This window comes from Ambystoma mexicanum, chromosome 10 (assembly GCF_040938575.1).
Source record: "Ambystoma mexicanum isolate Mex_15411 chromosome 10, UKY_AmexF1_1, whole genome shotgun sequence".
Classification (NCBI taxonomy): domain Eukaryota; kingdom Metazoa; phylum Chordata; class Amphibia; order Caudata; family Ambystomatidae; genus Ambystoma; species Ambystoma mexicanum.
This window is the reverse complement of record NC_090932.1, coordinates 152,750,309-152,776,090: the sequence shown is the minus strand read 5'-3', so window position 1 is coordinate 152,776,090 and position 25,782 is coordinate 152,750,309. Positions and strand designations below refer to the sequence as shown.

Sequence of the window (25,782 nt, the reverse complement as noted above, 5' to 3'; positions counted from 1 at the left end):
GGATTCCGGACCCTACTGAAAGTCCACTGCCCCAACGGAGGGGACTCCTACCCAGAATTCTGCGGCAACCACATCTCACAACTCTAGCACTATTACTGCAGGACAGACACAGCCTCTGGGCCTTGGGGGCGTCCTACATCAACACCATCCGGAGTCTCAACACACTGTGGTGAAGTCCTCATCAGATCTACGCTGCACTCACCTTATGTTTCCGATCCACAGCAAAGCAGCGCCTGGTTGTGGGCCACCAGCGGCGGCAGAGACCGTGACAAATCTACGACCCTCCTGTTGGTGTAACCGGCTCCGGCAAGTGCCCTGTGGCCTCACCAGGCCCCACGGCCATACCTGGCACCTCAACTCCCCAGCGGCCGCTAGTGTAAGTGGGTGTACTCCACCAAAATGAAATGGGCAAAACTGATAAAGGTCAACGTAAGCTACCCTTTGAAGTCGGGACCACTCCCAAAACACCAAAACAAATACACCCGACAATGGCTCAGCCTTCCACCACGGGCCTAGAAGAAGACCTCATGTCCCCCCCCACCAATTGACATTCGCGAGATCCTTCTCGAGCTTAAAGCTGGCATTGGCAATCTTGATGTCAAAATGGACGCGCTCTTGTCTAAAGTTGATCTATTGCAGCATAGACTGGACAAGCATGGCGACCGCCTTGACTCTGTAGAACAAAGAGTATCTGATTTAGATGACAAAACCTCTGCACTGACTAACAGAGTCACGTTGTTGGAGCGGCAAGTGAAGGAAGTGGTTGCGAAAAACGAAGACCTTGAAGGGCGCGCCCGCCGAAGCAATATACGGCTGGTGGGGATAAGAGAGCAACAGGCTTCAGCCAAAATGGAGGATTTTGTTGAACAACTATGCAAAGCTCTCTTTGGGGCAACAGCGTCCTCCCCGCTCTTTGTGGTGGAGAGGGCACACAGGATCCCGACCAATCGCCCAGTCCCAGGCACCCCACCGCACCCCATTATTGCAAAACCTCTCAATTTCCGCGACCGGGATGCTATCCTCAAGCTAGCATGGGAGAAAGGCGACCTGCAATATGAGGGTGATGAAATCCAGTTCTTTCTGGTTTCTCACCCTCAGTCCAGGCGTCGCGGAGAGGTTTCACTGGTGTAAAACACTGCCTACAAGAGGGACATATCCAATACTCGATGCTGTTTCTAGCGAAACTGCGAATTCTCCACGGTGGCAAAACACAGTTCCTCACCTCCCCCTAGGATGCTAGCGCTTTCGTAGATGAGATCGGCTGCCACCCCCTGAAAAACAAGCCAAGCCAGCGTCGGAGAGAGCGCGGCAGAGCAGACCCCCCGTGAGGAGACTCAGGGAGGATGCTGCGCATTTATCTCTGTGCAGCGGGGGAGATACAGCCGGGCACTCTTGAAGCTTTTATCATTGGGCATTGTTCTTGGGAGGCACTAGCACTCCAGGCTCAGCACTGTTTGTTATTTGGTTAACTTGGGGGAGGAGGGGTTCCATTACGGTTATGCTGGGGGTTATCCATCGGGGGGGATCAAGAAGGGGAAGAGTTCTGAGTTCTAGAAGTTGCACCTGCAGCAGACCCGGCCATGCCGCCCGGCCTCTACCCAAGTCTGATGGACCACAGTGCTCACGCACATCGTCATAAGTCAGCGTAAATATCACCCCCACAAGAGTCTGCTCCACCCCTCCACCATAGTTGTCCATTCAACATAATCACGTGGAACATTAGAGGGGCCTGCAACCCAACCAAGTCACGGAAGATTTCCCTCTTTCTAAAACAGCACAAAGTGGACATTGCCCTCATCCAGGAGACCCATCTTACTTGCTCTTACTCTTCATACGCCAGAGGGGTCCCGATTTTGATCAGCAAGAACATCAACTTCAAGCCGGTGGAAGTAGCCAGAGACGCAGAGGGCAGGAATCTGCTAGTGAATGGGATCCTAGCGGGGGTACACCTGGTCCTCGTGAACCTCTACGGGCCAAAGGTGGACAACGGCAACTCTTTTGACTGGGTAATGCAACGACTCGCAGACATCTCCAGCGCCACAGTTATCTGGCGATCTTAACACCGTTTTAGACCCTGAGTGTGACAGGTCGCGCATAGATTCCAATTCAAATATGAGAGTGACTTCTCAAGTCCGTGAAATATGCGATACCTACAACTTGACGGACATATGGCGGCACTCCCATCCATCATCCTGTGTATTCACATTCCACTCATGAGTACATGGGTCCAGCTCGCCCCTTGACTACCTCTTGTTGTCCAGAAACAGTGCATTGCAGTGGGGCGAGTGCTCAATCTTACCATGTACCATTTCGGATCACTCTCCGGTCTTGTTGATCGCCGCCCCAGCAAGTCAGCAAGTTTGAGGCTACTCATAGAGGTTTAAATCTGAGGCACTCCAGGACACAGTGTTCGCACAAGAACTTCAGGAGGAAATCAAATTGTTCCCCCGACTTGAACCAGGACACAGCGCCTGCTTTCGGAACCCTCTTGGAAACCTTTAAATGCTACACGAAAGGGGTCTGCATCGCCAAAGAATGTGAGGTGCTGAAAACGATATGCAATGACCTCTGCAAAAAAGTGAGACTTGCCTAAAAGACCTGGAAAACTCCTATGAATCCACTGGTGACCAGGCCACGCTCGGTCTTATAAGAGCTGAATTAGACAAAATCAGGTCTAATGCACAACGAGAGGCTCGTTACCTTGGGAGAAACCACTTGATACGTCAATATGGCGAGGGACAAAAATCTGGAGCCCTCCTAGCGAGGATGCTAGCAGCAGATAAGAAACCCCCTGCCATCGAGTGCATCCGAGACCAGCAGGGAAAACAGGTGTATTCTGAAGAAGAGATCGTTGCAACCTTCCGTGATTACTATCAAGAACTTTACAGTTCTAAATCCACGAGCTCCCCCGACGCTCTTCACCAGTATCTTGATGATACTGAACTTTACTGGCTATCTGATGAAATGCGGGCACACCTCGACAAACAGATTACAGCAGAGGAGGTACTGGGAGCCATAAAGGAACTGCCAGGATTCAAGGCGCCGGGTCCAGATGGCCTAACAGGGGAATTTTATAAAGTCATGGGTCCTATGCTGGCCCCTCTCCTGTTGGCAGTGTTCGAGAAAGCTGAGGAGATCGGGTGCCTACCCCTGACACTGCGGGAAGCAAACCTGATCTTACTACATAAGATCGACAAACCTCCTGACGAGTGCAGCTTGTATAGCCCCATATCACTGATCAACTTGGACAATAAAATACTTGCCAAGATTTTGACCAATAAGCTCCTTCCCCTAATGCCTGGACTGGTACTGGCCGACCAAGCAGGATTTGTACCCGGAAGGAATACCACATTTGGTATCCGTCGGATGTTCGGCATTATAGAGGCGCTAGACCCAGCCACTCAAGCCATAGCCATTCTTCTTGATGCTGAAAAAGCCTTAGACTCTTTTGAATGGCCTTATCTATTCTATTATCTATTAATTCAAAATGGGCTTGGGGTTGCGCTTCCTCAGACTAGTCTTGCTGCTATACAACCAGCCCCAGACAGTCATTTCCATAGGATCCACAAAATCCACTCCCATCGAACTGAAACGAGGCACCAGACAGGGTGGCCCCCTGTCGGCATTGTTGTTCGCTTTGGCCATGAAACCCCTAGCTGCTAATTTGAGATCCAAATTCATGAACAAAGGTCTATCTATTGGTCCGCATAAACTGATCCTGTCCCTCTATGCCGACGACAAGGCCCTCTTTCTTAGTGACCCGTCCGATAATTTGAAGCCAGTGATGAGAGAAGTTCTTAAATTTGGCACATTCTCAGGGCTAAAAATCAATAACAGTACATCAATAATTTTCCCCTTGACATCAAGCACGGAGGCGTTCACCGACGACTTCAACTTTCGATGAGAGCAATCCGGGGTCCGATACCTCGGGATAATGCTGTCCAGAAACCGCAACAAAGTCTTCCGCGATAACTATGGCAGAACCATGGCCCAACTCACCGAGAAGGTAACGCGTTGGAAACACCTACCCCAGACACTTTGGGGAAGAGCCTCGATTGTCAAAATGATCATACTCGCCAAACTTCTATACCTTTTTACAAATATACCACTATTGTTACCACAAAGGTTTTTCCGTCAATTGAAGAGTCTCATTTTAGACTTAATCTGGGCATGTAAACCCGCCAGAGTCGCACACTCCATCATGATTCAACCCACAATGAAAGGTGGCCTCTCTCTTCCTGACATGGAAGGTTATTACTTGGCTGCGCAGGCTCAGTTTTTGAGTCACTGGTACACAACTCAGTCCGTTCGGCCACATGTTCAAATTGAAAGAGCCCTGGTCACCGCCTACCTTCTGAGAGCAGCAATTTTGGGCGAATTAACTATTCCAATGAACACCCTAAACGTGGTACTGACCACGTATGGGGTCTGGAAGAAGATAGCACGCAAGCATAATATCGCGGAAAGGTACTCGCCTCTCCTTCCTGCAAAATTCATACCCGGAATCCCACTCACAACAGAGAATGTGTACCTCCAACTCATTGACAAGCTACACATCATCACAATCGACGACTGGTTTATCAAAGACACCTGTATGTCCCTGCAACAAGTAAAAGAACGCAGCACAATCACCTCCTTGGACATGTTTGTTTATTTCCGGTTCAGGCACGCACTCAGCTCACGGTTCTTCTCTTTCCCAAGGCGGCCACCCACCTGGAAACTGCTACACAATACAAACCTGACTCGCGGGGAAGGCAAACTCGTCTCGATCATCTACAAAGAATTACTCACGACAACACCACCCCAACTAACTCCTAAATCCAGGTGGGAAACAACCCTGGCAGATGCCATAAGTGACGAAGACTGGCTCTATATACAAAAACAAACGCAAAAAGTTGCCCTCAACTCGAGATTCAAACTGGTCCACTTCCACTTTCTCCATCAGACTTACCTTACCCCGAGCAAACTCCATCGGCACCACAAAACCGTATCCCCAGCCTGTGAGAGATGCAACACCACCCCGGCAACCTTCTTTCACTTGGCCTGGGAGTGTCCTCCTGTCAGCCGTTATTGGGATGAGATCCTGACCATGACTTCAGCAGTTGTAGGGGAACAGATCCCAAAGTGCCCCTTAGTAACGATGCTGGGATGTACACGTACTCTTCCTTCCGCAATAAGGAAACTTACGAACCTACTGCTGGTGCTGGCATGATGCCGAGTCGCGATGTCCTGGGGCAGAGTCCCACCACCATCATAGAGACAATGGCTTCAGGATGTGACTTACTGCCATGATGTTGAAACAAACTTTATTAAAACCCTGCCACTCCACGCCCGCCCCCCAGACATTTGGGGCCCATATGTAAACTACCTGCTGACCCAGGTGGACTAGAGGAGGTGGGCCGGGTTTAGAACAGTGACTATATGAGCAGGGTCGGTCCTTGAAGCCCCTTAACTATCAACTAGAAGCATCTGGGGCATAGATAAAGACAGTTGCGGTACACTGAGGTATGGTGGGGGCAGGCGGCCTGGCGGGTCGGGGCAAGTCGATTTTGTATGGTGTAACTTCTTCTGTGGTTATTTATGTTTCTTTGGTTAACCTTGTTACTTATTATAGTAAAAGAATCAAAAATAAAGTTAAAAAAAAATGAAAGTGAAATGGGGGATACCATGTTTCACCTAAGGACGTCCACTCCTCACTGCCCAAGTCTCCTCCACTCAGGTGATCTTCCCTCGCATATTCACCCGAGGGTCAAGATGCAAAAACGATAGCATTTCCCTGGCCACCCGAGAGGAGGCTACAGGGGAAAAGAAGTGAGGACGCCCTCAGGTTCCTCACAAGTGATATTGTTTTGATAAGCAACTGCTTTTAACTATGCAAACATTTTTTTGCTTTTAGCTAAATCTTTCATCAATTGTGATAGTGAGTTTCCTATTTTAACTGATAATTAATGAGACATCTCTGACTTGGGCCTGTTGATAGTGAAGTCCTGGTCTTGAAGGACAGAAATCATTATATATAGATAAGCCTCGATTTACTGCAGTGAAGAACCCATGATCAGAATGATGTCTAGATGAATGAAAAGGCGAACCGCCTGTGTCCCAGGAAAGGCTGCCACTAGATGCAGACATTTGATGCAACACTGGGGGGGTGCAAGTAAGACCAAAAGGAAGAGGCAAACACTTGTAAGCCCCACTGCCAGATACAAACTGTAGACATTTCCTATGCTCCCACCAAATGGGTGATGCAAGAAAAGCTCTCCTTAAATTGAACCTCACGAACCAATCTCCTGGCCTCAGCACATCTCTCAACAGTACAGTCATTTGCATCTTAAAGTGGCGATTATTTTACCGTTGTATCTAATTGCTGTTGTATTTAATTGTGGTAAATTATTTTATTGATTTGTGTAGTGCAAAAGGTTTATTTTGTAACCAAACGCCCTTAAATAAAAAATAAAATGTGACGATTCATGTCATCTTGTTGAGTTCTCTTAGATTGATAACTAGCCAGTAACCCATGTCCTTTCATTTTACCAAAAAGATATTTTTTTGTGGGTGAAGACGCATCCTCTCTATGGCCCATATGGCAAGCTTGTTCTCTTAACTCCTGAGAGAGAAAATACTGATGAACCTGAGAGAACTGTGAGTGCCTGCATCACGGCACAAACAACCTATCACAAAACCTTGCACTGTTTGGAGAATTATTATTGAGAACACAATGCAACCACCTTTTGATAAAATGCCATATGCTTCCCACCAATGGAAGGCTTGATACCATATCTAACCCTGTGAGACGTTTCCGATATATGCAGTGTATCTGGTATAGGTTGTGATGAAGTTGACCCATATACCTTAAACAGTTCTGGTGAACACAACAATCTCTTCGATGTCTATGAATAAGTGACCTGCAAGCAAAGCCGTGGGCCAAGAAATAGAAAATGGCTAGAGAAGAGGTTCGGTCATTGAGAAGTATATTGTGGAGGAGGAAGACCTGCACCAGAGACATTCTAGAAGATCATCAGTAGCATATAGTAGAGAGAGCAAATTGAAACTGTGACGTTGAGAGCATGAAACGCTGCTAGAATGGTGAGAAATAGGCCTTTGGAAAAACTGCTGTTGTAAAGCTGGCTGAAGAAATTGCCTAGTCAGTGAAAGGCTTTTGGAGAAGGTGCCCTACCTGAGAGAAGCAGGGAGGCAAGCACATTCTTGCCAACAAGCTCGCAGCGAGAAGAATACTTGAGAGCTGGGTGCAAAGAAGAGAAGTCATTCTTCATGAACCTTCAATACCAAAGAGATGGCCGATGGCGAGAGCCTGAATCAAGATGGCAGAGAGATTCGGTGGATGCTGTCTGACAAAGCCACATGAACCAAAGAAGTATTGCATGTTGGAGTTAAGGTTCTAACAGCCCAAACGCCATGGCCATTGGTGCTGCTAAGAGCCAAGAAAACAAAGAAGAATTGCAGATTGGGAGTTGCGCACTCCAAAGGCCTAGCAGAGTGGCTCTGCCAAAGTCAAAAGAACCAAAGAATAATTGCAGATTGGGAGTTGCGCACTCCAAAGGCCTAGCACAGTGGCTCTGCCAAAGTCAAAAGAACCAAAGAAGAATTGCAGATTGGGAGTTGCGCACTCCAAAGGCCTAGCAGAGTGGCTCTGCCAAAGTCAAAAGAACCAAAGAAGAATTGCAGATTGGGAGTTGTGCACTACTGGCCTAGCACAGTGGTACTTCCGAAGTCAAAAGAAGCAAAGAATAATTGCAGATTGGGAGTTGCGCACTCCAATGGCCTAGCACAGTGGCACTGCCAAAGTCAAATGAACCAAAGAATAATTGCAGATTGGGAGATGCGCACTACAATGGCCTAGCACAGTGGCACTGCCAAAGTCAAATGAACCAAAGAAGAATTGCAGATTGGGAGTTGCCCACTCCAATGGCCTAGCACAGTGGCACTGCCAAAGTCAAATGAACCAAAGAATAATTGCAGATTGGGAGTTGCGCACTCCAAAGGCGTAGCACAGTGGCTCTGCCAAAGTCAAAAGAAGCAAAGAAGAATTGCAGATTGGGAGTTGCGCACTCCAATGGCCTAGCAGAGTGGCTCTGCCAAAGTCAAAAGAACCAAAGAATAATTGCAGATTTGGAGTTGCGCACTCCAAAGGCCTAGCACTGTGGCTCTGCCAAAGTCAAAAGAACCAAAGAAGAATTGCAGATTGGGAGTTGCGCACTCCAATGGCCTAGCAGAGTGGCTCTGCCAAAGTCAAAAGAACCAAAGAAGAATTGCAGATTGGGAGTTGTGCACTACTGGCCTAGCACAGTGGTACTTCCGAAGTCAAAAGAAGCAAAGAATAATTGCAGATTGGGAGTTGCGCACTCCAATGGCCTAGCACAGTGGCACTGCCAAAGTCAAATGAACCAAAGAATAATTGCAGATTGGGAGATGCGCACTACAATGGCCTAGCACAGTGGCACTGCCAAAGTCAAATGAACCAAAGAAGAATTGCAGATTGGGAGTTGCCCACTCCAATGGCCTAGCACAGTGGCACTGCCAAAGTCAAATGAACCAAAGAATAATTGCAGATTGGGAGTTGCGCACTCCAAAGGCGTAGCACAGTGGCTCTGCCAAAGTCAAAAGAAGCAAAGAAGAATTGCAGATTGGGAGTTGCGCACTCCAATGGCCTAGCAGAGTGGCTCTGCCAAAGTCAAAAGAACCAAAGAATAATTGCAGATTGGGAGTTGTGCACTCCAAAGGCTTAGCAGAGTGGCTCTGCCAAAGTCAAAAGAACCAAAGAAGAATTGCAGATTGGGAGTTGCGCACTCCAATGGCCTAGCAGAGTGGCTCTGCCAAAGTCAAAAGAACCAAAGAAGAATTGCAGATTGGGAGTTGCGCACTACTGGCCTAGCACAGTGGCACTTCCGAAGTCAAAAGAAGCAAAGAATAATTGCAGATTGGGAGTTGCGCACTCCAATGGCCTAGTACATTGGCACTGCCAAAGTCAAATGAACCAAAGAAGAATTGCAGATTGGGAGTTGTTGTTCTAATCAGTTACATTTGTTCTAAGGGTGTATCAACCACTTTTAATGGCTAGAAATGTACACATACTCCGCCAAAAAAGAAACAATGGAGTACAAATACTCTCAACAAAAAATAAGAAACAGACACATAAGGTGCTGTCTTCCTGCTTCCCCCTCACAGCTGCATGGATATATTTGTACTATTAGTATACACAGTGCTACAGGAAGAAACTATTTTTACCCCCTAAAAAACATATTTAAAAACAGGCAGTACAATCCTCCCACTACAAAATGTTATCTGGAGCACTGGTTCTTATACTCCAAACGGCTAGGCTGGTGCAGTGGAATTTACAAAACCAGGAGATCATGCACGTCTTGTGTGTTGGACAGTGCATGGTTCTAACTCTCCAAAAACCTAGAATCAAGGTGTTGAAAATGCAGAGAGAACGAAGGAAGAATTGTAATATAAGGGTTGTGGGTCTAACACTCCTAAAGGTTAGCATAGTGACGCTGACAAAAATAAGAGACCCAAAAAAGAATTGCATTTTGGGAGTTGTGGTTCTTACATTCCAAAGGACTAGCACAATGGCATTGACACATCCAAAAGAACTAAGGAATAATTGTGCCAAAGGAATTATGATTTCAACACTCCAAATTTCTAGTGTATTGGCACTGGCAATGTCATGTCAAATACGACAAACACGTATTGCATCTTTGTTGTTGTTACAGTAGTCAAGAAATGAAGTGCAGAGGCACTGGCAAGCAAAGGAAGCACAAGAATAATCACATTCTGAGGGTTGGGGCTCTGGCAGTTGAGTTGCTATTGCAACCGATAAGTGAAAGACAACAAATAGGACATGGCATGGTGAGGCTTGTGGTTCAGATACTCCAAGAGCATAATACAGAAACCCAAGGAATGATATAGGCTCTAGCTTTTGTCCTGAAGTGCAGAGGTGCTGACCAGGCTTTTCTTCTGAAGTGCATGGGTGCTGACAATGCAAAACAGCACAGAATGCAGAGAACTTTGGTCCCTACCATCAAGGAAGGCAGCAGTGTTGCGTTGAGGATCACTACGGAACCAAGAAGCCCACTGAGTCAGGGAACTGAAGAGGGAATGATGTGATCCGAGAACCTGAATGAAGCAACTGCTAAGGACTAATGGCTGAAAGGACAGTCTGCCTCATTACGGGTTTGGCAGTAATACGGCAGAAAATCTGGTGAATTACTGCCACAATCATTTACTGTTACCGCCACATAGTCCAATGGGCTTACCTTGGGAATAGGAGTGGTGGTAGGGCAGTGTAATTCCTCATTTTCGGAGTCATCGGACTGCTTGGGAATTTTAGTGGATTGACCGCAATCAGTAATTCCGACGATGTGTGGAGGAAAAGTGGAACATTTTCCTCCAGCGTTTTGCTGGAGGTGAATCCTCCACTTGTGCTCCATATTCGGAATTCTGAGCTTTAGAAAAAACAGCTGTAATTCCGTTACCCCCAAAAATAAGTGGCAGTAACAGAAATATCTACTACACCGCTGAACTGGTATTGAGGCCCACAGTGTGATGTTTGGAGAGGATAGTGAGCAATGGAGTCTTACAACTTACTTTGCAGATTGACAGGGTGGACCTCTAGCTCCACCTGGCAACAAAACCTTTGTGTATAAAAAAGAACACGTATTTTCTGTTTTTAAATTGAGTCTGAGGTCATGGAGTCTGGCATTATCATTTGCTGAATGTTACAATGACCATGCGATATTTTTAAAATATGTGTTATGCATTACATATATGCCATAGGTGTTCCATATATGTAATTTAAACCAAAAATATTTTAGGCATACATATTTAAATAACATATGTCACCTGTCAAAAAGTAGCATATGTCAGTTCGTGTCACTGACATATACTACAAAAAGAATGTCTGACAATACATAGAGCACAGATTCTCTGAATGTCGCCCTGTCTGTTCTGAGGGCCATACCGTCAGCATGAAGGTCTGTGATGACAGAAGGCACAGAGTGCACCCTTCACTCCCAAGCACCACCCGCCACTCAATGAGGCTCAAAGTCTAGGTGTTAGCCATTTACACCTTACTTTTGCACATCAGGAATTTTCCAGGTATTTGTATGAAGGAGCATGAAATGGAATTAACATTTCTGTCGGGTTTGTCGTCTCTGATTTTCATGCAGGTGTTAAACGAATGGATTTGTGTGAAACCCACCTACCTATAGCAGCTCCTCAAATCAGGTGGATCCCTTAGGAATCTATTGTAAATGACCTTTGCGAAGTGTAATTTGCAGATAGCATTTTTTTTTTTTTACAAAATGGGGATTAAAATGAAAGGTGACAGTGATTTTGTCTGTTTTTACTCTTTCGTTTGTCACTGCATTTTGTACATGTGAAAACAAACGCATGCAAGGGGACCCAACAGCACGAACGTGGTAACATGAGTGGTCACCTGCATGCAAATTGCACTTTTAAGAAAATGTTCCCAATGTCACCTTCCAGGTGCACTTCCCCTCAGCATGGACAATGCTATTAATCGCTACGACTGCTCTCATTGTTTTATCCACAACCTCGGGTCTTGACAGGCCCTTTGGAAAATGGTCTTTAAAATGAATGCGGAGCACAGTACCTTCCTGGTTAAGAGAATGATATGTGACTGTGCTTTCGTTTGTACAGTGGCTGAAGGCAGACGAGGTGGTGAAAACCAGCAGTGGAACAGCAATTCGAACAGAAAATCCTAATCAATTTGTGCCTCTCTTCACCGACCCACGTGAGGTTTTGGAAACCAGGAACAAGGTTTGTATGCACCGGGTGTTATTTAATTAAATGTATTCATTTGAAATCTTGTAACATACCACATGCAAAACAGCAACACCCTAGAGTTCCAAGGAAGAAGAAAGGGGGAGGAAAGAGGATGCGTGGGAGGGGAATAGGGGGAGGGAAGATAGGAAGGTTAAAATGGCACTTTTGTCCTATATATCCTACTTTTGTGAGCCTGGAAAAGCATTTAGCATAGACTGTTGTGAAGGGAAGATGATATTAAGGTGACAGAAATGTTCCTATGTTTTTGAACTCTTATCTTTTTACCAGAGACCACAAGTAGCACATAATCTCTATCCAACTAAATGTATAAAATTAAACATATTTCGTTAATAAAGCTGCGCTATTAACAGGAATCACACCATAAATGAACCAAGATTGTGCACGCTATGACATATGTGTCCTCAGGCATATACATTTTATGAAACATTTCTCTTCTATGCACTCAAATTAATTCTAATTGTTTTATGATCTTGCAAGTACCCCAGCCCGTAAAACCGGGGTACTAAGAGCAGTTTTGTTCTGTTCCAAAAACGCTCTGGCGTTTCGGAACAGAACAAAAAGTCAAGAAAATGGCAGCTGGGGAAGGGAAAACAGAGTTTGTTTTCCCTTTCCATGGCGGCCTTTCAAAATGAATGGAAAAAGGTAAACGAACAAATAAGGAACATGTAAACAAAGAAAATGGCCACCATGGAAAGGAGAGAAGGGACTACGTGTTGTCCCTTCTTCCTTTCCATGACCACCTGTGTTCCCAGCACGTCTGCTCCCGAAATGGACCAAAAAGAAGGTAAGTGGGGTTGGCAGGGCAGGGAGGAGATTGTTTGGATCTGGGGTGGTGGGGGAGGGAAAACACTTACCTCGATCCCCGGTGGGGGTAGATGGCAGCCTCCAGCCGTGTGGTGCCTCAGAGTGGGGAAAGCTCGGAGCTCTGACCTTTTGAGAAAAGAAGTCCAGAATTGGTAAGGGTTTTAACTCTTGGGGAAATTGACCCCGACTTGGAAGGTGTCCCAAGGAACTGTGTTATTTTGGAAGCAAGAAGGTTTGAACTCCTGGAGAAGGGAATCCCAATATTCTGAGAACTATTTTGAACTTGGAGAAGGAAAAGCTGACCCTAAACCAAGAGCTGGAAGAAGCACTGACCTTTCTTTTGAACACTATTCTTTTGAGACGGACATCCCTACACATTGTATACAATTAGTTGTGAGGGCAAGTATAGGTTTTGGACACAGACAGAGACTTAAATTGGACATCCTGACACATACTATCCTTAATTATTTTTAGGTCGGGAAATACCACCTTTGCATAGACCAAGTTAGGCCTTACTCCACCCTGCTTTTAAGTTAAATAATTGTACTTTTAGTACAAATTTGAATCTTTTGTCTTTGTCTTGCTTCATGATGCCTTCACAGCATGCAAAAGGGACCCGGCTGATTTCTGGAACATGGTTGATAGGGCTGGTTAGAGAAATGAAAACACAAATAAGGCTGCAGAGTAACCAAGGAGCTCAGCAATATGGCATACATTATGAGGTGGAAGCATTGGTAATTCTTTCGAGGGCAAATGTTATGTTACTATGCTTTTGTACTACACTAAAACACCACTGTCGTAGTTTCAGAGTGCTGAATCCATGTCCGAGAAGTATTGTGCGACTGTCCGCTGTCACCTGACCTTTGTCTGCTGGGGAAAAATAGCATGAGCAAGGGTTAAGTAAGAGGCAAGGAAGAGTTGAAAGGAGTTTGCAGACACACAGAGAAAGTTAGGCATTGCTAAATGTGTGTGTATTAGTATGGATTCATATTTGTCCTATCTTCTAGCGAGAGGAGACACAGAAGAGTGTGTCATGTTATGTTATATTATATTAATATGCTTTTATACTGCACCAAATCACCAATGTAGCTGTTTCTGAGAGCCTAGCCGTTTCCTTGGAGTAGGGTACCGTGCACCCCGCCAGAGGTATCCAGGTCGTAACCTTCTGGAAAAATGAACACGAGTGAGGGAAAGATAAGACAATGGAAAAACAGGAAATACATTCTATAAACACCGGGAGGGAGGGATGTAGCTGGGGAAGAATGTTGTTTGATATCATGGTTCCATATTAGTCCTGTTAGGTGGACCATATTTCAGCAAACGTGAGGAGTGGATAAATCCTAAAGGGATGAGATAATTAGGTTTTTCCCCACGGCAGATTTGGAGAATCATGAATTAGAATGCAGTGTAATGTTGGATGCATGGGGGGCTCGAGAGTGTCCTCGGGCAATCCTAGATGTTTAGTCGCATATTAGCCTGGCCTCAGTTTACATTGTCCCAGGTGAAACTCCAGGAAATTAATACTGTCACTATCAAGAAAACCGAGATTGGCTCAGTGAAGAATATATTGTGTATAATGGTGAATTCTTTTAAAAATACCAGATACTAGGAAATGCAGAGTTCTTATTGGTTATACTCAGAGTTTAACACATGTCACTAAGCCCTCTATGGCACCAATTTAACACACTCGTCTTTATCCAATAAGCATCATCTTCCCACTTGTGCTCGACTGCCTTCCATGATCAGAGCCTGCCGCACTGGTGTCAATGTGATCCACACGTCTCCTGGCTTCAATGGCTCGTCTCATTGTTGACTTGTATCACCGGCTTCCCTGGATGATGCCCGGAATGCACAGCACAGTCCTGTCTGTCAGCTTCACTCACATTTTCTCGCTGCTTGCTGCCAATCACCACTTCGGACAAGTATCAGGCCATGGCAGTGCACCATGCAGCCTTTCCAAGGGTATTAATGTCTATAAGCCCCTTGGCAGGGGGCTTGCCACCTGGTATCACACCCAGGGCCTCATTCTTACTTCCCCGGATCAATACTAGCGGCTTTCACATACACCAAGGGGTTTATAGCGCAAATAGTACACAAGAGGTGCACTACTGCAGCCAATCAAGTAGCTTGCCATGATCAATAACTTTAGGTAAAAATAAAACAGAGTTCTGAGTAACTTGAGGGGTTCAGTACACATCCCATAATTTCTTATCTGCTTCTGGTGTTGTTCTTCTGCTGGCTCCATCTCTCTGCAGCTCCTCTTGTCCTGTCCTCAGGCTTTGCTGTTCTGGCACGGCTTCTTTATTGCAAAATTTTGAAGGAGTCCCTTTTCTAGTTCCTTGGTGACCACATTGGTCTAGTATTTTTCCTGTCGGAAACATCCCCTTCATCTGAGAGCATAGATTTTGGAGTTTGAATGTGTTTCCCATAATTAAAACAGAGCACCTGAGCTATGAGCCTGGGTGTTACCAGACATATAGACCTCAGCTTCAGGCAATCCTAGTTTGCTCAAATCCATAAGCACTTAACTCAGGCTTTTGGGGCTTTACCAGCTTGTGTGCTGGTGTAGCCTACGTTACTGGCTTTTCGGCGAAATTATTGCCAGTCTTATTTCATACAAGCTTGACTGTATTTTTAGAAGAATTGGACTTGCATTTCACTGTTGGGTCGTTTCATTCTTAACAAACCTTTATTGAAAATAACAGCAAATAAATATAAGGATATCAGAGGATTGCTCTTCACCTTTGACTGATTTTACTCAAATTATAACATACTGAGCCTTTGCGACTTGGTGTGAAGATCACAATGTTTCACTCTAAAATGCCGTCTGCAAAGGATTTTTTGTTTGTAATAGTACATTTTCTTACTATTTCGTTATTGGCCGTACTTTTGCAGGTACACAAATGGCAGTTTATAAAATAGAAACCTGAATTTTAAAGTGAAAACCTTAATATTCAGAGTTCCATTGCTGTTGCTTTTGGAAAGAGTGGCCACACTGCACAGTGGCAGTTCATGTGTCCCTTTCATTGGCCCATAACTTGAGTGAAAAGGTACAACGCTTCCTGGAATTGGAATCAGGTCAAGTCGGCTGAGTGACACCAGTATTTAGGCCAAATTTCAGCAATTCCGTCCATCTATTTTCTATTAATTAAAGAAAAACGAATATACTGGATGAACAAAAATATTTGAATTTGCTTATTTTATGGGTGTGTGATAAATAAGACCACATACAATGTTGCTTTACTTCACGTTAAAATGATTAGAGCAGCATTGGAGGCTTTATGGAAGTGCTTATGAAGCTGTTGCTCTCTGGTCACCGGCCAACAGAATTCTTCCACACAACTAAATGTTCGCCCTCTCAGGCATGGCTGCACATGCATGTGACAGGAGCATCGCAATCACATTTTATGGATTACTTTTTCATTGTTTTATTTTAAAATGTAGATTTGTTTTCTGGCACCATGTGCTGACGGTTTCAGTAGACCAAACCCACAAAATGTTAACCATTCAGCTTGAAAATGTTTTGTTCTACATAACAATATTATCAACACCCGTCTTTGAAACAATCGCTCAACATGTCACTGTCCAGACACCGTTGTGAGGGCTTCTCGTGAGTTTTGAGCATTTATTTCACAGTAACAGATTTATAAGATGATACTAAACAATATATCTGCTGTGATTTTGCACACACATTTGGGCCTCATTTCGAGTGTGGCAGTATTTCTTGTGCTGATACTGCTAAACTAAATTACTGGTCCCTTCATGTGGCAATGGGAATTTACTGCCACATTTAGAGTTTTGGTTATGCCAATTTATGGAGTTTCATAGGGGGAATTGCCCACAGTATGTCTGTTTTGTCCCAAAACTGGCTTTCCCAACCTTTGGGTGAAACACGTGTGAGCTTTTGAATTTAAGTTCTTGGCTGTTGAATGGAATATCTTGTTGGCTTTTGAACTTAATATCTTGACTACTGAATTCAATATTTTGTTATGGCCTTAACCACCATGTGATACACGCAGAGTAGCCAAAATACATAGTTCAGATTTGAAGCATACGACTGAGAAATTCTGCCCATCATGCGCAATTGCTCATTTTTTACACTTCGCTTTCATGCGAAACACTGAGGCCTTTTTTAATTTTGTGTGAAGCCTGTGATTTGTTTAAGTGGTATTGCTTCACTTGCTAGTTCATCTTAACTTTGTTTATTTATTTATTTATTTTGGATTTTTAAAGCGCTCACAGAGTCTGCGGGCATCGAGGCTCTGTTACAGGAATTGTTAGTTTTTAGTTGTGTAATTGTTTTCGTCTTAGTTGCATATTTATAAAGCGCTTAAATACCCAGCGGTTTCTAAGCGCGGACCCAGGGATTGAACCTGCTTTGCTTCGTGTCATCTTGCTTCCAAGGCGAGCACAATGCAGCAGAGCTATTGTTATACAAAATAACATTTCAATAAACTGGGTTTGGTGCAACCAGTAGGCCAAAACAAATAACTTAATCCATCCTGGGCAAATTAAATTGTTTTTATTGCATGGATCATACAATACAAGGTTTATAAATGCAAATGGAGGTTAAACATCAAGAGGCAACAAATGCATAGCCTCCATCAAAACTAGTGTCTGATATGGAATTGAATTACAAAAAGACTAACCAATGTGCTAATGCTTGTGGACACGTATAAGAAATCAGCCCCATTTCACTCTTATTATATGGCACTACATAAACCTCTTTAAGATCCATTGATAACTAGCCATGGCCCATAATATAAAAGTACCTATTGTCTTGAACGAAATGTATACAGTTTGTTATTGAAATTAAAAGACCTCATCTTTTGCAGTTTCATTTTTTTAATTATATGTCCTTTGTTTACAATCCATTATTATATCATACTGATCAACCCAAAACCACACCCAAGAGTGAGAATGGGGCTTTCTTGTTCTAGCTTCTTGTGCTATACTCAGTTCCTCCTTTACACTTTAGCCCTCATTATTTGTTTGTTGGGGCTCGAGTTGAACACAGTATTCCATTTGTTTCTCTCTTCCATTCCTCATATTATTAAAAATGTCTGTCCGCAGCATCCTTGCATCTACCCTTCAATCCCTTTAGTGATATCTGCCAGGTATAGCGTGACAGCATTTGGTGCAAAGGTACTGGCTCCATATGGCAATATCATACTTCAAGGGTAAGAAGATAAACATAAAACTGGCTTCAAACTAGTTGATGCTACACTTGCTCTGTGATAGTAAACATGCTTTATCCAAAAGTCATAAAACTGAATTAACAGATAGTTCAGGTCTATCAGGAGCCTGATAGCACCGCATTCCTGATAGTACCACACTCTTTAACGGTACCACACTGCTTTACTCTTAAATGCAAATCTTGCATTGACATTGAACTCAAATATTTGCTTATGTAACCATGATCTAACAGAAATGTTTACCTGATTGTAGCTAATTTGAATAAAGATTTAACAATAAAGGAAAATATATTGCATATTGTTTACAGTGGGTACAATTCATTATTGTGAAAAATGTTACCAATATAAATCCAACTGACCTCCTCCTTATAAACATACTTAAGGCTTCAATGAAAAGATAGAAGAACAATCCTGCACTTGTTCTCATCTTTCATATTGTGCATTTGCGACTTGATTGCCATGTCCTTAGCAGCTGTCTTCATTATCTCATCCCTTAATTGATTAAAGCCAGATGAGATTGTGTCTGCTCACCTAAATTGGGGCCCAGCATTAATATTGTTCAAGTGGGGCCACTTGTTGGTTGACGCATTGTTGACAAAAGATTAGACTGCTGTAAATGAAAACTAGCCTTCCCAAAACGAGCAGTTTCATGGCTCATAGGAGGGTGTGTTACAATTATGTGGCCATGCATGGAGAGGGAGTGGGCTCCTGTGATCCCAGGGGAGAGAGGAATGGGGGTGGGGCAGACACATCATCTTTCTGTTTTGCTTCTGAACTGTGAAAGTGTCCTGGCAATAAAATCCAAACCTTGTGGAGGAATTCTAGAAACTGGCTACGAATGTTACAATTCTAGTCCAGGTAGCCTTGGCTTCCATGAACCAAGGAACGTCTGTTCATGGTACTAGTTTAAGCCCATTATGCTCCCACACTGTGCAAGATTCCTGCTACTTGTGAACGTACCTCTATAATGAATTACAAAACCACGCTCTAATTCATTATCCGCTGTGGTCTTTGAAGTCTTTCCTTCCTTCAAGCAATGCAAAACATGTTCAGGAAGTTGGGTCCTGAGTGCTTGCTCCTGGCTCAATGACAGCACCTGTGAGGCTCTGGTCTTCACAGGCCATCTGAATCTGGTCATTAGTGTGCTTGTAACTGCCAAGCATCACAGACCCTTGTTGCTCAGAACAGAATCTAGCACATGACCTTTTGGATTGCTTGTTTTGCGTTGTTCCTGTTCAGCAGGCCTGTTGTTGAGAGCAAATGAATATGTGATTCATTACATCGGCCTCTCCCCTGTCTCAATGCTATAGAAATGGAAGGTGCGCATTGCTTATGGCATTTGACTCCTCCCTGTTACCATCTCGCAGATGCGAGAGACATTTCTTACTAAGGCAACCCTACCAACCCTACTCCAGAGGGATCTCAGAAGAGCTGAATTTGCAAGCTATGGAGGATATGAACATGTAACCAAAATGCAAAATGACGTAACTGCTGGAGCTGACACACGTAGATGCATTAGACACAAAGAAAATATGCTTTCACCATGAAGAGACATGATCAATAGGTCAAACTGCACTCAGACATGAAGAATATGCTTGCATCCAATAGACACTAGAAGACATATGCTTAATATATATGCTGAAATCCAAGATGCACAAAGAATACAGATAAAGCTTGCCTAATGCAGAAACGCAGCACAACTAAGTGGCCATTTTAAATAAGATGGGCAGTGCAGCCACGTTAGAGTAAATGGGAGCCATCGAGAGACTTCAAAGCTGCAGGGGGACCTGACTCTCTGAGTTAATTCAGACCTTAACAGTCCAAACAATAATCGCATAGCTCTTGCCAAGGTTACCGTAGATAGGGAAGGCACAGATCGGCACCCAAGAGAACAGACGATAACAGTTCCCAGGTGTGAGACACATTTCTCATAGATTAAGCAAAGAAACAAATAACGCTGGAAGGTCAGATTCCCATTAACTAAGGCTTAATATTGTGAAGAAAGTAGCTCAAAAATCTTTCTAGTGGTCAGGGAGGGTATAGACACCTGGGCTAAAATCCTAGTAAATGCTGAGCAGAATAATCCAAAACGTGGTCACCAAACACGTGACCTGCAGTTGGAGAATAATAGCTATTCACTAGTTTTAAGGACAGACAGACTAAGGCCTTCATTCCCATCGAGTTTCCAAGACAAAGATAGAAGATATGCCAAGTCCTGGCTTGGGGCCTAGAGAAGCAGAGATGGTAACCTAATAGGAAGAAGCAGCACTTAGGTGCTGCTCCCTCCAGCTACTATTGTTTCTCATGTGCTGATAACCTTCCAAATTGCCAAGGCTGAAAAAGCCAAGACTCACCAATGCCTATTCTCCATCTACATTACCCCACAATTGTTGCACCAGCCAATAGAATATTGTAGAGATGATGACATGTATTCACCTGTATCAATTTAGAAGGTGGTTTCAGGCAGAGCATCCAGATAGAACTTGACCAATGAACATTCTAACTCCTATAGGACGTATCTAAATGATTCCCCTAACCAATCCCTTCACCTTGTAGGTTTTTGTAATTATGATGAAACATATTTTAATGCTTAAACTGTTGACAAGCCTGAGATTAATTGAAAGCCTCAGAGATTTCCTTAATGTTTGTTGCTGTTCCTGTGTTATGTGGATTTGAAATAAAACCGGTTTTTGTCAAGTTATTTGGACTCTTCTGTTTTTGGGCGTGGGATTTCCCTGGCCTGTTTCTCTTGCTTACCTAGGGGTTTGGGCCCCTCTTAACATGTGGTAGCAAAGTACGTTTGGAATTATAAGGAGCCCTTGGAATTATATTGTCTTTTCCTGCCATGAGCCTGAGGATGACGGATTGACCCATGAGGACTGGATAATCAATCAAGCATGAGCTGAGATGGTCATCAGGAGCACCCTTGGAGAAAAACCTGCCCGCTCCCCACAGCACGCCTTGCAGGCCGGAAGGCAGAGTGGCCGATTGAGGGAGGAGCGATTCCAAAGGCTTCGGCCGATCCACGGATGTAAGTTTGAGAGCATCGATTTGACAAACAAAGGTGGGAGGTCTGTGTAACTTGGGGATTTGTTTGTACAAGTTTTGGGGGAAAATGATACAGAGTTTATTTATGAGAGTTTACCTGTAGGCAGAGTTACAGAAGGCGGCCCCTTAACCTGCGAGAAGGGGTATTAAGTAATGAGAAAAAATAAAAGAAGAAAAAAAACAAAGAAGTATAAGAGTTATCCCTTGACAAGGGCATGGAAGAAGGCGCCACGCCCTGAGTGGCACTTTTTTAAGAAAAGGAAGGATACCTCGTCAGAGTAAGGACAGCAAGACAGCCGTAGGGATTCGTGGTTGATGGGTTGCTCTATTGTTTTGAAGGTACACCCATATGTGCAGAGATTGCAGGTGCCAGTAATAGGTTGTAAGGAGGTTTGTGGGGAATTGATGGAGGTAGTGTTGCCCTTCAGTGGTGTGGGGGTGACAGTTCAAGGGTAAGAAGTTGGTTTATGTCATAGGAGCACATGGACATTTTGGTTCGGGCTCAAAGGGCAGAGTCCTGGGCATGGGTGGCGTTTGTGGTGCACGCGTAAACTGGTGTTGTTGAAGCTGGAGAGGCTTGGGAAAAGGTCTGAAAAGTGTTGGACATTGAAGAATATATTGTTGATGAGAACATTGTGAAGGTAGAGTGGCAACATTTTGAGTTAAGAGAATTTGTAAGGTCCAGTAAATATCGGCAGTCAAGAGCGTGGCGTACCACCATGGTAGACACTCCTCTCGTGCACCTGTGCAAGTCCCTTACATGGGATAAGACTAAAATTTGCAAGTATAATGCAGAATGGGCGTGTGAAAAGGTGAGCAAAATGGTTAAAGCCTGGCCCCAAGAGGGCAGTCTTTCGAAATCTGTGCTGCAACACATGACCACATACCTACATGCTGCATATAAAGGAAAGACATTAAGAAATAGATTGGCTATTTTAGAGCAATGGAAGATTTTTGGGGACGAGATAGAGGACCCACCCTGGTGGTAGTGGATGCTTTATCAGCATGAAGTGGAGGCCTATACGCGCCCACGCCTCCTCTTCCTTCTCCCCAGAGCATCGAACCACAAATCGAAGGACAGAGATTTATCCCTTTAAAAGAATTAAAAGCAGCGACAGGCTATACCAACCCTGTGTATGCGCCCCCCGTGTATAGTATCTGAAGGCATCATGAAGTGCGACACAGAAAACAGACTTAAAATTCAAACAAGAGATATTTATTAACTTAAATGTCAGTATGGTTGAAGGCCTAACTTGCCCTATGCTAAGGTGGGATTTCCCTACCTGAACGAAACTAAGGAAAGTCTGAGTCAAAGAGTTCAACTTAAAGTCTGTCTGTGTCCAAAACCTATCCTTGACCTCACAACTACAATTAACCAATGTATAGGAATGTCACAATCAAAAAAAATACTGTTCAATTTAAAGCTCAGAGCTTCTTTCTAGCTCACAGCTTACTTTCAGCTCCCATTCCCAAGGACAAGAAAGTTCCAAGAAAAAGTCTCAAAGTTCAGGGCGGCACAGTTCCAAACCAATCCTTGGGGTTCCCTTCCCCAAGGTTCAAGTAACACAATCCAAAAGCAAAAGGCTTTCTTGAGACTCCCCTCTCAGGACAATAAAGGTGGTTCTTGTAAGTCTCAGGGTTCTCTTCCCTCAGACTTCAATTCTGCTCCCTATGCTTGTTATAGTCTTTCCAAAGGAAAACGTCTTAAAAAAATACACCAGGTCAACCTGACCTTTTTTCTGGCCCACTTTTCCAGCTCAGATGCAGTTGTTTCCTTATGCTGTGGTTCAGAGTTCTTATGGTTTACAATGCAGAGATCTCTGGTTGAGGCGAAGTTGTTAGACCACACGGTCCACCCATTACAAGTCACGCACCCAGAGGCCCATGACTTCTTGGAACACACAGAAAGGTTTACTTGCCACTGGCTTCTGTGCACCAACTCACATTCACTTGGCTCCTTTTGTTGGGCTCTTGGCTTTGGGGTTATTATTGAACTTCCTTAGCTTCTCCACGGGGCCCTGCCACCATGTGTTCCCCCCACATCCTGCCAAGCTGTGGTCTTGCTCCTTTTGTTGGATGCTTGGCTTTGGGGATAATCTGACACTTCCTTGGCTTCTCCTTATTAGCCTTGTGGCCCTGCCACCATGTGTTCCTCAACCCCTTGCCAAGCTGTGGCTTTGCTCCTTTTGTTGGCCTCTTGGCTTCAGGGATATTCTGGCACTTCCTTGGCTTCTCCTTATTATCTTTGTGGACCTGCCATCATGTGTTCCTCACCCCCTGCCAAGCTGTGGCCTTGTCACACTGCATTCACTGACTAAAGGTTCACTGTCTTCAAATGTGGACTTTTATTGTTCACATTTTTAAAGTTATATTCAGTTCAGGATTATATGTGCACTTTTTTATTTCAATGTTTCAGTGTCCCTTTTGGTCGGTAATTGGGAATCAATGAGCCTTTAGTTGTTCAAAGTACACTGTTTCCTTTGCTCAGTATTCAATGAGCATTTCATTGTTCAAAGTAACGTTTCTCGTTAGGCATTCAAAGACCACATCGTTGTTTCCATAATGTAGACCAGAGTTTCCTTGCTGTCTTGTTGGAGCGCCCAGGAGCTTCTTTGCCCTCCCGAAACTCACCGTCCTTCTGTACATTTCCGCCATGAGCTCCGCTCGCCGGGCTTGTGCTTCTCTCTGCACGCCGGCAGCTCCAGTGCCACGGTCAGCATGCGGGCAGAGTCCTCTCTGCCCTGGCTTCACAGCAGCTCTTGCTGCGCTCCCAGGGGTGTGGAGGCTCCTCAGCTTGGGGAAGTCATACAGCCCACTTTCTTCAGTTCCCCCAAGTCTGCTGGGTGTCTTGCCTGAGTCCTGGCTTATGCTGCACCAGTTCCACCACGGCTGCTTCTTCACACGTTGCTCCCCATCTCGTGCTCCTTCTCTCTTCATCTGGCTGCTTGATTTCCATTTAGACACCTGCAGCCCCTTGACAGGCTGCAGGTGTAGCTGAATCATTAGTCCTGCCTCACCATAATTAGAGGGTTGTGCCCGGCCCCAACAACTCTTAGTAGGCATCTTCCTTGTCCCAGTACCAAAGTGCTGAAAAGAGGTATTCTTCACTGTTCTTGATGGTCTCTTCTTTGACCCAGTTGTAGGTCAACTGGTCGAATCTAAATGGTCGACAGGACAAATGGTCGACACCAAAAGGTCGACAGGTCAAATGATTGAATTTTTTTTGTTGTTTTTTCACATTTTTTTTTTTTTTTTGGGGGGGTCCCCCCAACCCTCTTGTTTTTTGCTAAAAACCTTTTTTTTCCTTAAACGAAAACCTAAAAAAATATATATAACTAAAAAAGAAATTCGATCATTTGTCCTGTTGACCAAATTGTGTCGACCATTTGTCTGTCGACCATTTGACTAGACACCCTTTGACCCGGTACTGTCAAGTGTTATATGTGGAAGATTGAGGGTAATTGGCTTATAATAGCCCATAAAGGTTGGGGAGGTTTACAGGTTTCTCACAAGTAGTGAAGATGCAATGAATGGAGCCACATTAAATAACCAAAAGCAAGTATCTATGCGCAGTGAGTATAACAAACACTGCAAATTGCAAGCAAAAAATAACAGAGATGGAGGGAGAAATGCAAAAACAGAAAGAGGGACAGAGCTACAAGGAAGGGACGATGACTACTCAGAATGAGTGGGTAGGAGGACAGATACTGCTTAAATTAGACAGAAAGAACCTGAGCGACACTAAAGACAGAGAAAGGGAAGTTAAAGAGAAGTTGGGCAAAGAGGCAGAAGAGGCACAGAAGAGAAGGAAGTTAGAGGAGGAAGAAAAAGAATGGGAACCAATAATGGAGAAAGTAAAAGAAAAGGCACAAAAGGAAAAGAAACAACAGAAAACGATGAGAAGGGAATTGGAAGAAGCAGAACAGGGAAAGAAAGCAAGGACAGGGAAAGACTGAGAAAACAAAAGAAAGAAAAGGAACCATAAATGGAAGCAGGGAAGAAGAGAATGAGGCAAGTAGAAGAAGAAAGGGAGAGACAGATACAGGTAAGCTGAGAGAGGACGCGAAAGGACATTGAAAGGCTCATTAAGGAGCTCATATATCGGGGGAAGGAGAAAAGTAAGGGGCAGGAAAGAGAAAGGAGTAGGGAGATGCGCTTGAGAGAAATGGAGGAGATAATGAAAAATCACACTGTTCCTGACGAAGATGAGCGAGCATGGACACGAAGAAGGATTGGGAACTTGTATAGAAGCCAGAAGGATAGAGGTACTACCCTTAAAGTGAAAAGAAGTATGGTTGGATATCCACATAGGGAAGAACCAAGTTTATTGGAGAAAGCAATGAAGGGAATGTATGGGACAAATCCTCTGAAATTATTAGATTTTGAGAATAGAGAAGACAAAGATAGTGATGATAATTGCAGGATGAGGGGTTCAGATGAGGAAAGAGAGGAAAGTGAAAATGAGGAAGAGGAGAGAAACACATGAGGCCCCTCCACAAGCACAAGTCCAGAAAGGGAGGTAGTGTGGTCCGACAGGGAAGAACAAGAAGGGGAAAAACCTGATCCTGCGACACAACCCAAGCACACAAAGAGACAATTGCATAGTTTAGAAGACATTACCCTATATACCCAGAGGTTGAGAGCATTAGCAGGATGAACGAAAGTGAGCATGACTGGCGCCTTTACAAAGACGAAGGGTGTGGCTGAGCCTGAACATAATGTAGAACAAATGCAATTCCCATTGCTAGAAAATGGGGAGATCGGCCGCAATACATACCATGGCCACAAATGGACAAAGATAATTTAAGATGTAAATTGCCATCATTAACATCACAAACGGGAAAGTGGATTTATGAGCTATAAAGAATGACAGCGGGAATAAAGTTACATGAAAAGAGGAAAAGAGGTG

The 25,782-nt window shown here is 44.3% G+C and overlaps 1 protein-coding gene across 5 annotated transcripts in view; it reads left to right on the top strand.

The window, feature by feature from the left end:
- ADD2 (adducin 2) overlaps positions 1 to 25,782 on the top strand; it is a 573,955-nt gene that overhangs the window by 352,938 nt on the left and 195,235 nt on the right. For all 5 annotated transcript variants that reach the window (XM_069617650.1, XM_069617649.1, XM_069617648.1 and 2 more), the window contains one exon: positions 11,680 to 11,799. In XM_069617650.1, the coding sequence (XP_069473751.1) occupies positions 11,680 to 11,799 (120 nt within the window). The remainder of the gene's footprint in view (positions 1 to 11,679; positions 11,800 to 25,782) is intronic.